Source organism: Neoarius graeffei, chromosome 28 (assembly GCF_027579695.1).
Source record: "Neoarius graeffei isolate fNeoGra1 chromosome 28, fNeoGra1.pri, whole genome shotgun sequence".
NCBI classification, from domain to species: Eukaryota; Metazoa; Chordata; class Actinopteri; order Siluriformes; family Ariidae; genus Neoarius; species Neoarius graeffei.
This window is the reverse complement of record NC_083596.1, coordinates 274,424-290,482: the sequence shown is the minus strand read 5'-3', so window position 1 is coordinate 290,482 and position 16,059 is coordinate 274,424. Positions and strand designations below refer to the sequence as shown.

The 16,059-nt window shown below is 44.3% G+C and overlaps 2 protein-coding genes across 2 annotated transcripts; both read right to left on the bottom strand.

Annotated features, from left to right (window-relative positions):
* Positions 1 to 421: 421 nt before the first annotated feature.
* On the bottom strand, positions 422 to 12,331 carry naa38 (N-alpha-acetyltransferase 38, NatC auxiliary subunit). The gene is made up of 3 exons (XM_060912234.1): positions 12,224 to 12,331; positions 9,004 to 9,172; positions 422 to 2,536 (listed from the first exon to the last, which is right to left on the bottom strand). Exons 1-3 carry the CDS (start codon positions 12,254 to 12,256, stop codon positions 2,427 to 2,429), a joined length of 312 nt encoding a protein of 103 aa, XP_060768217.1. The 5' UTR covers positions 12,257 to 12,331; the 3' UTR covers positions 422 to 2,426.
* A 191-nt stretch (positions 12,332 to 12,522) lies between these two features.
* sat2b (spermidine/spermine N1-acetyltransferase family member 2b) lies at positions 12,523 to 16,033 on the bottom strand. The gene is made up of 6 exons (XM_060912885.1): positions 15,619 to 16,033; positions 14,131 to 14,182; positions 13,968 to 14,051; positions 13,717 to 13,818; positions 13,578 to 13,618; positions 12,523 to 13,499 (listed from the first exon to the last, which is right to left on the bottom strand). The coding sequence occupies exons 1-6, from the start codon at positions 15,679 to 15,681 to the stop codon at positions 13,326 to 13,328; spliced, it is 516 nt and encodes a 171-aa protein (XP_060768868.1). The 5' UTR covers positions 15,682 to 16,033; the 3' UTR covers positions 12,523 to 13,325.
* Between the last annotated feature and the right edge of the window lie 26 nt (positions 16,034 to 16,059).

Below are 16,059 nucleotides of genomic sequence, written 5' to 3'. Positions count from 1 at the left end.
GAAGGCTCATAGTGGTTTCTGAAAAGAAAGGTGCCTATAGTCTTCACTGAATAGTTATGAAGAGCCAATTTTTATGTTATTTTCTTTAGTTGTTTGTTAAATAATACCTTACGATGGAAGAATAAATAAGAGAACATTTAAAAATGTATTTACCTGAGAAATACTCATACTAAAAGTTGCCTGATAACTGCATACTAAAAACTTTCTCTGAGAATTTTTTGTTGTTGTTCTGCTTTGATGTGAAAAAAAATTAGGATGAGACCGCTGTATTTGTTCACTAATAAAATTAAGCTGAGAAAAAAAAATTTTGCCTAATAATTGTGCATACAGTGTAAGTTTTTAAAATTCCAACTGTAATAAGAAAATTAATAATGTTAGTACTCCATCATGGTCTAGAATAGTACAAGTGTGCAATTCCAGACACAATGCTAGTTTGTTTATTCAGTTTCAGACACAGTGTTACATGGTGCTATACTGTCTCCACTATTTACAATCCTGTTTCAGAAAAAGTCAGGACTCTGTGTCAATAAAAACAGAATGCGATGATTTGAAAATCATGGAAACTCTATATTTCTCCAAAAATAGAACAAATACAACATAAATGTTGAAACTGAGAATTTATTTATTTATTTTTTAAAGTTCATTTTGAATTTAGTGCCCACAACAATTTAAACAAAAAAGTTGGGACAGGGGCAACAAAAGACCAAAAATGTTGTGTAATGTTGTTAAAAACAAACAAACAAACAAACAAACAAACAAACAAACAAACAAACAAAACAACTAATTTGGTTAATTATTAACAGGTCAGTAAGGTGATTGGGTATAAAAAGGGCATCTCAGAGAGGCGGAGTCTCTCCGAAGTAAAGATGGGGCGGGGTTCACCACTCTGTGAAAGACTGCGTGGGCAAACAGTGCAACAAGTTTAAGAATAACGTTCCTCAATGAAAAACTGCAAAGAATTTGGGGGATCACATCATCTATGGTCCAAAATATCATTAAAAGATTCAGAGAATCTGGAGAAATCTCTGTATGTAAGAGACTGGATGCCTGTGATCTTCAGGCCCTCAGGAGACACTGCATTAAAAGCAGACACGTGTCTGTAGTGGAAATCAGTGTATGGGCTCAGGAACACTTCAGAAAACCATCGTCTGTGAAAACACTTCATTACTGCATCCACAAACGCAAGTTAAAACCAGATATAAACAATATCCAGAAACCCCGCCCCCTTCTCTGGGCCCGAGCTCTTTTACGATGGACTGAGGCAAAGTGGAAAACTGTCCTGAGGTCTGATGGATCAAAAGTAGAAATTCTTTTTAGAAATCATGGACCCCACGTCCTCCAGGCTAAAGAGGAGAGGGACCATCCGGCTTGTTATCAGTGCACAGCTCAAAAGCATTCAGCATCTGTGATGGTATGAGGGGGCGTTAGTGCACATGACATGGGTAGCTTGTACATCTGGGAAGTCATCATTAATGCTGAATGATATAAACACGTTTCAGAGCAATATGCTGCCATCCAGACTAAATCTTTTCCAGGGAAGGCCTTCCTTCTTTCAGCAAGACAACGCCAAACCGCTTTCTGCACATATTACAACTGCATGGCTCCGTAGTAAGAGTCCGGGTGCTAAACTGGCTTGCTGCAGTCCAGACCTGTCTCCCATTTAAAACATTTGGCACATTATGAAGCATAAAATATGACAAAGGAGACTCCGACCTGTTGAGCAACTGAAATTGTATATCAGGCAAGAATGGGACAACATTTCTCTTTCAAAACTACAGCAGTCGGTCTCCTCAGATCCCAAACGTTTACAGTGTTGTTAAAGTAGAGGTGATTCAACACAGTGGTAAACACGCCCCTGTCCCAACTTTTCTGAAACGTGTTACTGGCATCAATTTCAAAATGAGCAAATATTAAAAAAAAAAAAAAATTCTGTTTCAACATATGTTGTTTTTCTACTATTTTCAATGAAATATAGGGTTTCCATGATCTGCATATTATTGCATTCTGTTTTTATTTACAGTTTACACAGCATCACAACTTTTTTGGAATTGGGCTTTTGTACCACATAGACAAGTCATATGGAGTTCTGAAGATTTGTAGAAAGCAATGTGCCAAATAATCATAGATAACGCCCATTATACATGCTAACACATTACTACTCCAGGAACTGCAGCTTCACACTAACGATGTTAATACGTGCGCACGCGTGTGTGTGAATAACGTCACAATATATCTGTACATCTACCACTGTTTTACACACACACACACACACACACACACACTTACTCTTATTGGGGTTTATTAACACACACACACACGACTGAGTGTGAATATGAGCCCCGTGTCTCTTGTAAGTGTCCACGTGTCCTCACACACATTTGACTCTGCACACAGAGAGTAAAATTCCATTTCCCATGATGCCCTGCTCAGAGGCCTTGACTCTGTAAACTCTCCGTCTCCACTTCAATTGACACCACATGATGACCAGGAATCATCGCCAACCCCAAAACACGTGGCTCGGCCTGAGAGAACGAGTCTGAAAGAGAGAGAGAGAGAGAGAGAGAGAGAGAGAGAGAGAGAGACACACACACGACACAGGGGAGAGGCATACAGGAGAGAGAGAGGACAGATACAGGAGCAAGAGATGGAGAGAGTTAAGGGATACATTCAAACACAGAAAGGTTGTTTGTGTTTATGTACATTGCACAAGTGTGTGTGTGTGTACTGTGTGTTTGTGTATGCAGTGTGTATTGTGCTTGTCAAGTTTATTTGTATCGTGCTTTTAACAATAAACATTGTCGCAAAGCAGCTTTACAGAATTTGAACGATGTAAAACATGAGCTAATTTTATCCCTAATCTATCCCCAATGATGAAGCCTGTGGCGACGGTGGCAAGGAAAAACTCCCTCAGACGACATGAGGAAGAAACCTCGAGAGGAACCAGACTCAAAAGGGAACCCATCCCCATCTGGGCAACAACAGACAACATGACTATAACATTAACAGTCCTAACAAAGTCAGCTTCGTTGATGCTATAAACCCCACACCAACGGAAACCCGATCGCAAAACCGTTCACAACAACCGCAGTCCCAAAGTCGGCAAGTCAACTGCAGTCCCCAGCCACAAAAGCACCACTGCAAGAGTCCAGAGCGTCCTCCAGGCGCGACCACCAACTGTCCACATGGGGCCGTCCTTCACAGGAGCGATGTGATGAGACTCCAACCAGACACAGGGCACCAGGATGGATCAGGCAGGTCCGAGGAGCAGAAGAGGTTCAGCATCTCGATCCCGGGACCAACATGTAACTCAGAGGGACACAGTTTGTGTATGCAGTGTGTATTGTGTGTACAGTCAGAGAGACAGAGATTGTGTGTGCAGTGTGTGTACAATGTGTGTGTACTGTGTGTATATGTACAGCATGTGTACAGCCAGAGAGAGAGCAAGAAAGTGTGTATAGAGTGTGTACAGTGTGTGTAGTTCGTACATACCGTGTATACAGTGTGTGTAGTGTGCGTATAACGTGTATACACTGTGTAGCATGTATAGTGTGTGTAGACAGTATGTGTAGTGTGTATGGTTCAAGTTCAAGTTCACTTTATTGTCAATAATGCCATCTGTGCAGGACATACAGAGAATTGAAATTGCGTTTCCCTCTTATCCACAGTGCAAACAGTAATAAACATGAAATATAAAATATAGGTACAAGATATAAACTATAAAAAGAGGAAGAAAAAAAACCCGGGGGGGGGGGGGGGGGGGGGGGGGGCGTTATTTACACACACAAGCTAAAGCTATCTAAGAAAAGACAAGACGGTGGCAACCCAGAAAGTGCAAACGTGGCAGTGTGAACAGAATTAACGATATAAATTTAAATGTGACAAACAACAATATAAACAGAATGAGCAATGTAAACGGGAACAGCAGTCTGACAGTATAGTAATTATCAGTATTAATATAAATAAATAAATGGCAGTATGAGCAAAATTTTCAGTGTAAGTATAAATATGGCAGATATGTATAAAGTGTAAACAGTGTTCTAAACAGTTTTTATATAGTGCAATTAACTTTAAAAAAAAAAAAAAACAGACCCCGTGTAGACAGTATTGTAAACAGTTTGAACGTAGTGCAATTTAATTCCGTTACAGTTCGTTAAAGTGGCTGGTGGCATTTGGTTTGTGTATTAAGGGAAGGGGGTACTGGCCTGGGAGGGAGTTCAGCATCCTGACGGCTTGGTGGATGAAGCTGTCTCTCAGTCTGCTGGTTCTCGCCCAGAGGCTTCTCATTCTCCTCCCAGAAGGCAGGAGGCTGAAGAAGTGGTGGTTGGGATGGGTGGAGTCGCCCGCAATGCTGAGTGCTCTGCGGGCCAGGCATGTGTTGTAAATATCCTGAAGGGAGGGTAGGGGGACACCTTATGAGCACCTGATGATGATCTCAGCTGCTCTCACTATGCGCTGCAGGGTCTTCCGGCAGGATGCAGTACAGCCGCCATACCACACAGTGATGCAGCAGGTCAGGATGCTCTCGATGGTTCCGCGGTAGAAGGTCTACATGATAGTGGCTGGTGCTCTAGCTCTTTTCAGTCTGCGGAGGAAGTAGAGGCACTGCTGAGCTTTCCTGGCCAGCGATACAGTGTTGCTGCTCCAGGAGAGATCCTCAGTGAGGTACACACCCAGGAACTTGGTGCTGCTCACTCTCTCCACAGCAGCACCATTGATGGTCAGTGGAGGATGCTGGGTGGAGGCTCTCCGATAGTCGACAACCATCTCCTTCGTCTTCTCCACATTAAGAGAGAGATTGTTGTCTCTGCACCACGCAGCCAGTTGGTTCACCTCGTCCCTGTAGTATGACTCATCATTGTTGTTAATGAGTCCCATCACAGTCTTGTCATCCGCAAACTTGATGAAGAGGTTGCTGTTGTGTGTTGGTGTGCAGTCGTGGGTCAGCAGGGTGAAGAGAAGGGGGCTGAGCACACATCCTTGAGGGGCCCCTGTGTTCAGTATGATGGTGCTGGATGTGTTGCTGCCGACCTGGACTGCCTGTGGTCTTCCGGTCAGGAAGTCCAGCAACCAGTTGCAGAAGGAGGTGTTTAGTCCTAGACAGTCCAGTTTCTGTATCAGCTGCTGGGGGATGATTGTGTTAAATGCTGAACTAAAGTCTGAGAACAGCATCTGCATGCAAGAGTCCTTAGTGTCCAGGTGAGTGAGAGCTGAGTGGAGAGCGGTGGAGATTGCATCATCAGTGGACCGATTGGCCCGATATGAAAATTGGTACGGGTCCATGGAGGGAGGGAGGATAGATTTGATGTGCTGCATGACTAACCACTTGAAGCACTTCATAATGATGGGGGCCAGTGCCACAGGGCGGTAGTCATTGAAGCAGGATGGAGAGGCCTTCTTTGGAACAGGGATGATGGTGGTGCTCTTGAAGCAGGTGGGGACAACAGCTTGGCTCAGGGAGGTGTTGAAGATGTCTGTGAGCACTTCTGTGAGCTCCTCTGCACAGTCCTTTAGCACACAACCTGGAATGTTGTCAGGTCCTACAGCTTTGCGGGTGTTGATCCTGGAGAGGGATCTCCTCACACTGGCTGGAGACAGGGACAGCACCTGGTCATCCGGAAGGAGTGGTGTCTTCTGTGCAGGCATGCTGTTGTTGGCTTCAAACCGTCCAAAGAAGTTGTTTAGACTGTTCAGCAGAGTGATGTCCTTGTCACAGGTCTGTGGTTGAGGTTTATAGTCCGTGATGGTCTGTATCCCCTGCCACAGGCTCCTTGTGTCTCTGCTGTCAGTGAAATGATGGGCTATCCTGCTACTGTACTGCTTCTTTGCTAGTCTGATGCTACGGGACAAGTTGGCTCTTGCTGATCTCAGACCAGCCTCATCACCTGCTCAGAAAGCAGCGTTCCGGACTTTCAGTAACTGATAGACTTCCCCCGTCAGCCATGGTTTCTGGTTGGCCTGTACTGTGATGGTCTTAGTGTCCGTGACATCATCAGTGCATTTACTAATGTAGGCTGTAACAGTGTCTGAATACTCCTGGATGTTGATCTGGTGGTTGTAAGTGGCTGCCTGCTTAAACATGTCCCAGTCTGTGATGTTAAAGCAGTCCTGAAGTGCTGAGGAAGCACCCTCTGGCCACACCCGTACCTGCTTCTGGACCGGTCTGGTGACTTTGACCTTCGGCCTGTATGCTGGCATTAGCATAACAGTGATGTGGTCTGAAGCACCAAGATGGGGGAGGGGTGAGGCCTTGTATGCTCTTCTCAGTGTAGTGTAAACCTGGTCCAGGGTGTTGTTTCCCCGTGTTGCAAAGTCAATGTGTTGATGTAACTGAGGAAACACTGTTTTGAGATTTGCGTGGTTGAAATCCCCAGCTACGATGAGAAGGCTGAAAACATATCTGTTTAGTCAAGCCTTTTGTTAATGGTGTTTATGAGGTAAAGGAGTAGATCTGGAGGATCCTCAGACAGAGTGTTTTGGTAAACTGGGATGTATGGATGCTGTCAGTCCCCACTCGCTTGCTCACTCGAGTTTGTTGACGGTGCAGTGGCTGGCTGCTTTATGTCCCGGGGCTCCCTCATGCCTGTGTTACCGTCTGGCTCTCTCCTTTTAGTTATGCTGTCATAGTTAGTTGCCGGAGTCCCTGCTTGTACTCGGTGCAATATGTATACTGTTCCTACTTATTCAGGTGACATTGGGCATACCTAACCACCTGTGTTTTCTTTCTCTCCCCCCCCACTCCAAATCTGTCCCTCTGAGTTACATGGAGTCAACAGGAAATCTTTTGGTGGAGACGGTGGGGACCTCGACTGGCTATCGTAGCCTGCAGGGAATCGGCCGTCAGACATTCTGTCGCATGTCCCAGACCCGGTGAAATGTAACTGAATTGTCTTGGCCAGGCCTAAGGGTCCCAGCTGCATCTCATCATTGCTGAGGAGTGTGCTCCCATCACCCAATCAAGCATCCAGCCAGAGCAGGTCATGATATATTTTTTACCATATTAACATGCCATTGTGTGTCATGCCTGATGTAAAGACTCTCGTCTCTGCGAGCCTACCACACAGATTTAATACTTGTCATTTTTAGGGCATACCTAACAACGTGTTTTCTTTCTCTCTCTCCCCCCCCCCCCCCCATCTGTCCCTCTGAGTTACATGTTGATCCTGGGATTGAGATGCTGGCCTCTTCTGCCCCTCGGACCTGCTTGATCCATCCTGGTGCCCTGTGTCTGGTCGGAGTTTTATCGCCCCACTCCTGTGAAGGACGGCCCCATGAGGACAGTTGAGGGTTATACCTGTTAAAACTGTTAATATTATAGTCAGGCTGTCTGTTGTTGCCCAAATGAGGATGGGTTCCCTTTTGAGTCTGGTTCCTCTCGAGGTTTCTTCCTCATGTCGTCTGAGGGAGTTTTTCCTTGCCACCGTCGCCACAGGCTTGCTCATTGGGGATAGATTAGGGATAAAATTAGCTCATGTTTTAAGTCGTTCAAATTCTGTAAAGCTGCTTTGCGACAATGTTTATTGTTAAAAGCGCGATACAAATAAACTTGAAACTTGAAACTTGAGAAGTCCCTCTGGATGGGCTGTCTGTTGGTCGCTGATGGCGCAGTACAGTTCACTCAGTGTCTTGTCCCTATCGTTGTTGTTGCAGCTGGGAGGAATGTAAACTGCAACAAGCAGGATGGCAGAAAACTCCCTCGGTAGATAGAAGGGCCGGCACTTGATGATCATAAACTCCACAAGGGGTGAACAGTGTCTGCAAACTACCACAGCGTCCTGACACCAAGCATCCCTGATGTAAACACAGACCCCGCCGCTGCGGGTCTTACCTCCTTCAATGAGGGCTCTGTCTGCTCGATAACATGTTAGCCGGTCAAGCTGGATGGCGGAGTCCAGTATGCTGTCGTTGAGCCATGTTTCCGTGAACACAAAAACACAGCACTCTCTCACAGCCTGCTGGGTCGTTCTCAAAAGGTGAATATAATCCAGTTTGTTATCCAAGGAGCGTACATTGGCGAGTACGATGGACGGTATAGCCGGCTTGTGTGGATTAGCCATTAGCCTGGCTCGGATACCCCCGCGCTTTCCCCGCTTCTGCTTCCTCTCGCACCGCCTATGGCGCTTCCTCTGCGGGTGTGCAGCAGTAATGGAGGTCGATGTCAAAGCGGGCCGCCAGAGTAGGCCGAGGTCATAGCTCCGTAGCTCCTTAGCGTGCGCCGGGTTTAACTTACAGAAAAAAGTGTTGCCAATGTCAAAAAGAGTCCTATGGCTGTATGTGCGCCTCGGGACGGACAAACGCAACGAAAACATACAATCACTCGAGCACACCGACGAAGACAAACATGTAAACACCACATTATCGAGACAGAGAGGAGCCGCTGTGTCCGCATGCGCCGCCGCCATTTTAGAAAAAAGCGTGTATACAGTGTGTGTAGTGTGTGCGTAGCGTGTATACAGTGTGTGTAGCGTGTATATAGTGTGTGTATGTGTAGTGTGTGTAGCATGTATAGTGTGCATAGTGTGTGTACAGTGTGTAGACAGTATGTGTAGTGTGCGTAGTGTGTAGACAGTGTGTGTAGCAGGGCGGCAAGGTGGTGTAGTGGTTAGCGCTGTCGCCTCACAGCAAGAAGGTCCGGGTTCGAGCCCCGTGGCCGGCGAGGGCCTTTCTGTGTGGAGTTTGCATGTTCTCCCCGTGTCCGCGTGGGTTTCCTCCGGGTGCTCCGGTTTCCCCCACAGTCCAAAGACATGCAGGTTAGGTTAACTGGTGACTCTAAATTGAGCGTAGGTGTGAATGTGAGTGTGAATGGTTGTCTGTGTCTATGTGTCAGCCCTGTGATGACCTGGCGACTTGTCCAGGGTGAACCCCACCTTTCGCCCGTAGTCAGCTGGGATAGGCTCCAGCTCGCCTGCGACCCTGTAGAACAGGATAAAGCGGCTACAGATAATGGATGGATGGACAGTGTGTGTAGCGTGTGTAGTGTGTATACAGTGTGTGTATAGTGTGTACCGGTGGTCCTCAGGAACTCTTGAGCAGAACCCAGAATGACGTTACAGTCTCGGTCAGTGCAGAGGAAAAGGCCAAGCAGCGTTCTCCCGTCTGTCATACGGATTTTCATGCTCTTATTCAGCAGATTCTCCAGCTTCTGTCTTGCACACATATAGAGACACTGCTCCGACTGACACACACACACACACACACACATACAGTCACATTGATGTTCATAAATACACCTGAGTGCAAAGAACAAATCAGTGTTACTCCACACTGCTGTTTAGTTCTGGACTCTGATTGGTCAGAAGGTGTTGATTAATTCTCTCTACAATAGCAGCTGTGACAGTGCTGCAGGTTTATATTAATGCGCTCATTATAAATGTTATTGTTTCTACAGTAACAGCTCATTTACAGAGACACAGAGCAGATGGTGCACTGATAATAAATGTTAAAAAACGTGTAACTCATGGGCGCCGCCACCATTGAATGTGAAGGGGGCGTGTCCCCCTCACATTTCATAATTCTTCGTTTGGACCCCCCACATTTAACATAAAATATTAGTTCACCCAGCGCCATTTCTATTGCTTCGTGAAAGAATCCATTCCACTTGATCAATAAGAGAATACACAGACCACTGAAAATCCACTCCGGGTTTTCCAGGCGCTCCCTACAACAACTCACCGCGCGCGAGTGAAGTGAATCTCAGCGCGAGCAGAGAAATGTTGGTGCAGCTGCTCAAAAGTGGAGGAGGTGACGTCAGCCCCATTGCAACCTCACAATGTCTAGCTTTTGCTAAAACCTTATTCTTTTGTTACATGCCCTCAAAATTAACCCTAGGCCTCGTTAAATTAATGTTCAACTAAACAAAGAAATAAACTTAGCCTAATGGGGTGTTCCATTATGCTGGTTGTTATTCCAGGTGGATTGTGAAGGAAAGGGGGATAAAAGTTATGAAGTGGTAGAAATTGTGGTGACACCAATGTAAGAAGGAGTTCTATCTATAAATCTATTTGTTATATTAATATGTAAACGTTACTGTAGTACCGCCATTGCATGTAGGTTGACAAAACTGCATGTTCATTGTGTGAAGTTCTCTTTTATGTGTCATTGCTTGACACAGTGTGATTGTGTGTTATGAAGACTGCATGATGCCATGCCATTTTTGTTATAAGCATCACTAAATTGGAAAAAAGTAAAATGCACCCACTAAAGTCACTGTTGGTCATGAACAAACCTGCACCTGTCCATTGTGTGAAGTTATTTTTTATGTGTCACCGTTGCTTGACAGTGTGATTGTGTGTTATGAAGTTTGCATGATGCCATGTCATGCCTGGTCATTGTGTGAAATTATGAATATTCTTATTTTTAAACATACAGTTGATTGTCACTATTGCTTGGCCCAGTGGCATGTTGTGTTACATCTAAAACTAAATAAAAAAGGAAACGCAAAATAAAAAGTAAAATGCACCCATAAAGTCATTGTTGGTGATAAATTGTGTCACGTTCATCTCATTATCTTCGGCAGAGCAGTGGGTTTAAAAACAGGCTGATGAATATATGGACGAGTTGAATGAGGACTTATTGTTGAGTCTCTAAAATAGTCATTGAATTAAGTGACTTTTGTAGGTAAAATTAGGTGTTTAACAACCTGTTAAAAATACACCAGAATGCAGGAAATGGCATCTAATTAATTAAAAATTTTCTAGACGAGGACCCCCAGACCCTCCACCAGTAAAAATGTTTCTGACGCCTCTGGTGTAATTGTTGAGATGTTGAAGTTTTCTCGAAGGAGTTGTGTGTGTCAGCGCTTTGTGACAGTCAGGCAACACAGACGCAAATTCCCTTAGTCATCCATCACCATGGGAAAGAAAAGAGACACACAAACCCAAAGAGGGAGAAGTGTATCGACCTTCATAAGTCAGGGAATGGCTATATATATATAAAAAAACAAAACAAAACTCCTCGCCTGAAAATGTCCATTTCTTCTGTTAGGGCAGTAATAATAAAGTGGACACCAACTGGAACTGTTCCACACTCACCAGGAAGCGGAGCCGAGTTTATTTTACCCCACGGACAGTGAGGAGGGTAAGAGAGGCAAAAAAATCCCTAAGGGTCACTGCTGGTGAATTACAAGAAAAAGTCAAATTTTGGGGTTTCTGAAATCTCCAAAACCCCCATCAGACTCCACCTCCATGCCAACAGATTATTTGGAAGGTTCCAGAAAAAAGTCTTTTCTGTCATTTAACCCCAAATGTGAGCGCCTGAAGTTTGTGAAACGCTACGACAACTTTGACTGCAACTGTGTTCTCTGGTCTGATGGAACAAAAATGGAGCTTTTTGGCAACAAACACTTGCAGTGGGTTTGGAGTACAAAGAAGGATAGCTATAATGAAAAGAACCCGATCCCAACTGTAAAATATGGTGAAAGTTCTGAGATGTTTTGGGATTGTTTTTCCTCCAAAGGCCCTGAACCCTTGTTAGGGTCCATGGCGTCATGGACTCCATGAAAACACCAGGACATTTTAAATCAGAATCTGGCTCTTCTGACAGGAAACTAAAACTGGGCCCTCATTGGATCTTCCAGCAGGACAATGATCCAAAGTCCAAATCAACACTAAAATGGTTCACTGAAAATCACAGAATCGAGCTTCTGCCCTGAACATCTCAGTCCCCTGAGCTGAACCCCAGTGAAAACCTGTGGGCGGAGCTGAAGAGGAGAGAGAGAGAGAGAGAGAGCACAAGAGAGGGTCGAGGCCCCTGGATGATCTGAAGAGACTGTGTAAAGAGGAACGGGCTCAATGCCCCGCTCTGGATCTCCGACATTATAAAACGTTATAGGAGACTCAGCGCTGTTTTACTAGTAAAGGGGGTTGGACAGAGTATTAAATGCAGGGGTGCCAATAATAATAGCACTTTTTTTAGAAACAGAGGTAGTTATTTCTTGATAGCGTATTCGTTTTTCTCTGAATAAATGTATTTTAATTAAAGGTTGGATTTTTCCTCTTTGTTTTTTTTCTCCAGTGTGAGATGAAGCCACTTCCCCTAACCCTTTTTAAGAGGGGTGCCAATAATTATGCAGAACACCGCGTGTGTGTGATCAAGCCCTTTAGCTGTATTTTTTTAAACAGTCAGATCTTTCTTATCTATTAATGCTATCATGCTAACGCTAGCAGGTTCACATGCAGCACATCTTTTATTGAAACTAATATTCTCTGAACCGCGTGTGTGTCTGTACCTCAGTCTGCATGTCTGCGCCGTTCTCCGCCATCGGAAAAACACCCGCAATGAAACCTTCAAACGCGCACCGCCATTACTGCGAACCCAGCTCAACACACTGCGCATGCGCACGCCGGCTCACGGTCACTAACGCGCATGTGCAGAAATGACGCATGATGTTAATCTCACATTACACACGTGACAGGAAGATGGCCGTGTTGCAGTTTATTCAGACCGTGTGTGAATAAACTACTACAATCTACTCATGATTGATATAAAAGTCACTTTTTAATCATCATCAATTCATGAAAACGAAAAGCAGAACAGTAAATAAATCAAATGACAATCATTAAAATGCAGTAAATGACCCCTAACATCACAAAAACAGCTATGATTGTCATGAACAAAACAGTAATATTCAGACTAAATTTGATCATTTTTAAAGAAAGAAATGTCCTTAATTATTACACCACCATGACTACCATATGAAGATCTGTTTAAACTCCTTTCATTGTAACTGCAGTTTCATTCATCTCAAGCTTCGTCCTGCTCTCAGTGATGGAGAACGACCCCAGGATTCATCAGGCAGGAGATTGTGCGTGGAGGTCCGTGGAGCCGCCAGTTTATTTTCAGCGACTACACCACAAAGACACCAGCCCACATGCACTGGAGGTCCATCGCACCCTGCAGCTGTACAGTTCATCTTTAAAACAATATAAAGACAATCAAATGTGCAATAATTTGTGGAGAAAAATGCTAATCTACTGTGTGTGTGTGTGGAACTCATCCTCCAAGTGGACTAGAAAGTAGAATAATGACACTATTAACCATTGCACAGCACACTGCACATTAACACTTGGGTTTTAGGATGGATGACATATTCAAAAAATCATGTCTAGAGCAAGCAAAGATTACTGATCATGTTGATGGTTGTGGTGCTGATTCTTCAGATGGAATTGGTGTTGCCATTGATTGTGTTAATTGCAGTGATGGTATGTGGCGGATTGTGGTGTTGGTGCAGGTTACAGTGAATGTGTTGATCCCATTTATATTGATGGTATTGATGCTGGTTGTGGTGATGTTGATTAAGGTGATGGTCCATTTGGTTCCTGTGTTGGTTGTCATGGCGCCTCGTGTGCGAGTTTCTCAAGTGCTGCTCCTTGAACACGCAGGACGTGCCACCCCTCCACCATCGTCAGATCCTCTGCTCCTTTACTCATGTAGAAGTCCAGAGACGATTTATTCCAACCCAACACAGAAAACTGCAGATGCATGCACTGCTGTTCTACACACACCTACACACACACACACACACACACACTGCAGTCACCTGAACACAATTACATCAGGAAAGAAACTGAATTAAAACTCACTCGAGCTACAGACGCCATCAGTGCTTTTCCAACACCTTTACCTGTGAGGAGGGGAGGAGGAGAGACCTGAAACACTGTTCAGAGGGGGAAAAAAAAAGAGGAGGGACAAAAAACAAACAAACAAACAAAAAACACACACCTCTGAACTCAGGCATAACATACAGATCCTCCATGTAGATGCGCCTCCCTTTCCATGTGCTGTAGGTGTAGAAATAGATCACATAGCCAATTGTGGTGTGTCCTACACACACACACACACACACACACAGTAAGTCAGTGTTCAGTTGCTTGCATGACATTAAGCTGAATCAGTAATCTTGTGAGTGAGACTTTGCCCCAGTGTGAGCTTGATTACACTCTCAACTATTATTAATCAACACCATCACCCACCTTCATCAGATTTCAGATCCTCAGGCACCTCAGCTATCAGACACTGATAAAACGGATTTGGACCGAATCCGTCTCTCTGCAGCTCTGCAGTCCAGGACACAATGTGTTTACACTCTGAACCTGAGCAGCTCTGATCACTGATTAATACTGAACTGAACTCTACCTTCATGTGAGATCTTCACCTGGTCAGCCATCTTCTCATACACTGCCAACTCCTGCAGATATATTTATACCAGCATTCATACATCAGACCCTCTAGGATTTCACGATGTTGCAATTTGCAACATCAACGCAAATTCAACCAATATTAACATGTTAACAGCTAGCATACTAACACCCCATCCATTTGAATGGGGCCAAAAATCAATGGAAGCCTATAGACGGAAAAAAGGATGTGTGAAAACCGAGAAAAAGATGAGTGCAGGTCTCAGATGAGGGGACGGATATGTGTGGGGACTTGCCCTGAGGCATCATATGAAGTCTCTTATAGTTTGGTCACTCATGTTAGCTAGCTGTGAATGTGTGACTTGCTATGATGCTACAATGCTATGATCACGTGTGTGTTTGAGACAGCAGCCCCTCCCCTCTCTGGTGCTGCTGCCATGGTAACGGTGCTCTCACAGGTGCACTTAGTCTCAAAATCTTGTCAGTTTTTTGCTGATTTTTGCTCAGGAGCAGGCCTCGAACAACGGCGATTTACTCGAAAACTAAAGGAGGTATTCACAAAATTCTTTCACGTTGAGCGCAACAAGGGTCTCATGAACACACTGATGTAATTTTTTTGTCCCTAGTGTAAAAAATGTGGACAATAGAGCGAGTTGAAAACAACTGACATTTCTGATTTTCTGCTTGAAACCTTTGCTGGATTATAATGGGATCCTATTGAGAAGTTCGCAGGTCCTCTCGTTACTTTCAGGCTTCTCATTCAAAAACTGTAAATCCTATTGTTTAGGTAGACACATTGTGTGAATCAAGACAAGTGTGACTACTACTTTTGAGAAAATTCTGTGTAGAGTTAAATTTGTGGCTGAAAACAGTTTTAATGAGAAATGTCGAGCATTTTTTAAAAGCTGTGTACACTAACTTGCTCACCTCCACTCTAAGCTCACCCCATTGACACACATTATAAAGTCTGAATTTCTCCAGAATTGATCATGGTGATTGATCTGTGACTGATCAAAAAGTATAGAACCGAGCAAAAAAAGTTGAACGCCAGATCCACACAGGAGAAGTTTGTCTCCGTTTTAAACTTTGAATCATGTCTGTAGGTGAAAGCATGCCAGAGCAGCGGATGTTTGAAAAACGTTGAAAACGTGCACTTTTTCTTCATTTATTCCCACAGAAATGAATGGGAAATTTTGCGTGATTTTAAAATCGTAGAACAATGAACAAAGTAATAGCACACCGAGTCCGATCGAGCCGCACGTTCTGATGTATTGTCTGTGTGCGATGTACGGTTATTGGGTTATTCGAAATTTGTACAGAACATGAATATGTTTATTAATAATAATAATAATAATAATAATAAACACGTAGAAGAACAAGAGTTTGCTGTGCTTTGCACTGCAAACTATTGACTCACATATATGGGAGTCAGTAGTTTGCAATGCATAAAAAGGCCCGTGAAATCCGGGGGGGCTGATACACACACCATGATCATTCTCTGGAGGTCTCTGCAGTCCTCCTCTCGCGCTGCTCGGATCCTGAAGTTCATGCTGAAGTTCTTCTTAATCCCGCAAATTCTGAGCAATCCAAGAGTTCCCGAATTTAGTCAGTGTTGCCAAATTATCCAAGGTTTCCTGCAAATCGTCCTGGCTGTATGGTGTACACCAATTTGAAAACATCAACGTACTTCTTTCAATCTGGCAACCTAGAAAACGGCATTCATGCGCATCATGCGGCGCGGATTTTGCGCAGCTACGCCTCTCCCGCCCTCTGGTGGCTGATCTGCAGTATAGCTCCTAATGCTACATGCGTGTCAGTGGGCAGTTCCAGGGAGACAGCCACTGCAGCTTCGTGGCCCTTCAGCTCCAATTCCTCTCCTCTCTAATATTATTCTTTATGATAAAATGCGGTTTATAGAAGTTACTGC

Coding starts and splice junctions, on each gene's coding strand:
- naa38 (XM_060912234.1), bottom strand. CDS start 12,256: ATGGCGGAGAACGGCGCAGACATGCAGACTGAG. Junction 9,173..12,223: donor GCGCAGACATGCAGACTGAG/GTACAGACACAC, acceptor TGTGTGTGTCAG/TCGGAGCAGTGTCTCTATAT. Junction 2,537..9,003: donor AGAGTTCCTGAGGACCACCG/GTACACACTATA, acceptor TCTCTCTTTCAG/ACTCGTTCTCTCAGGCCGAG.
- sat2b (XM_060912885.1), bottom strand. CDS start 15,681: ATGAACTTCAGGATCCGAGCAGCGCGAGAGGAGGACTGCAGAGACCTC. Junction 14,183..15,618: donor ACCTCCAGAGAATGATCATG/GTGTGTGTATCA, acceptor ATATATCTGCAG/GAGTTGGCAGTGTATGAGAA. Junction 13,500..13,577: donor TGATGGCGTCTGTAGCTCGA/GTGAGTTTTAAT, acceptor GTGTGTGTGTAG/GTGTGTGTAGAACAGCAGTG.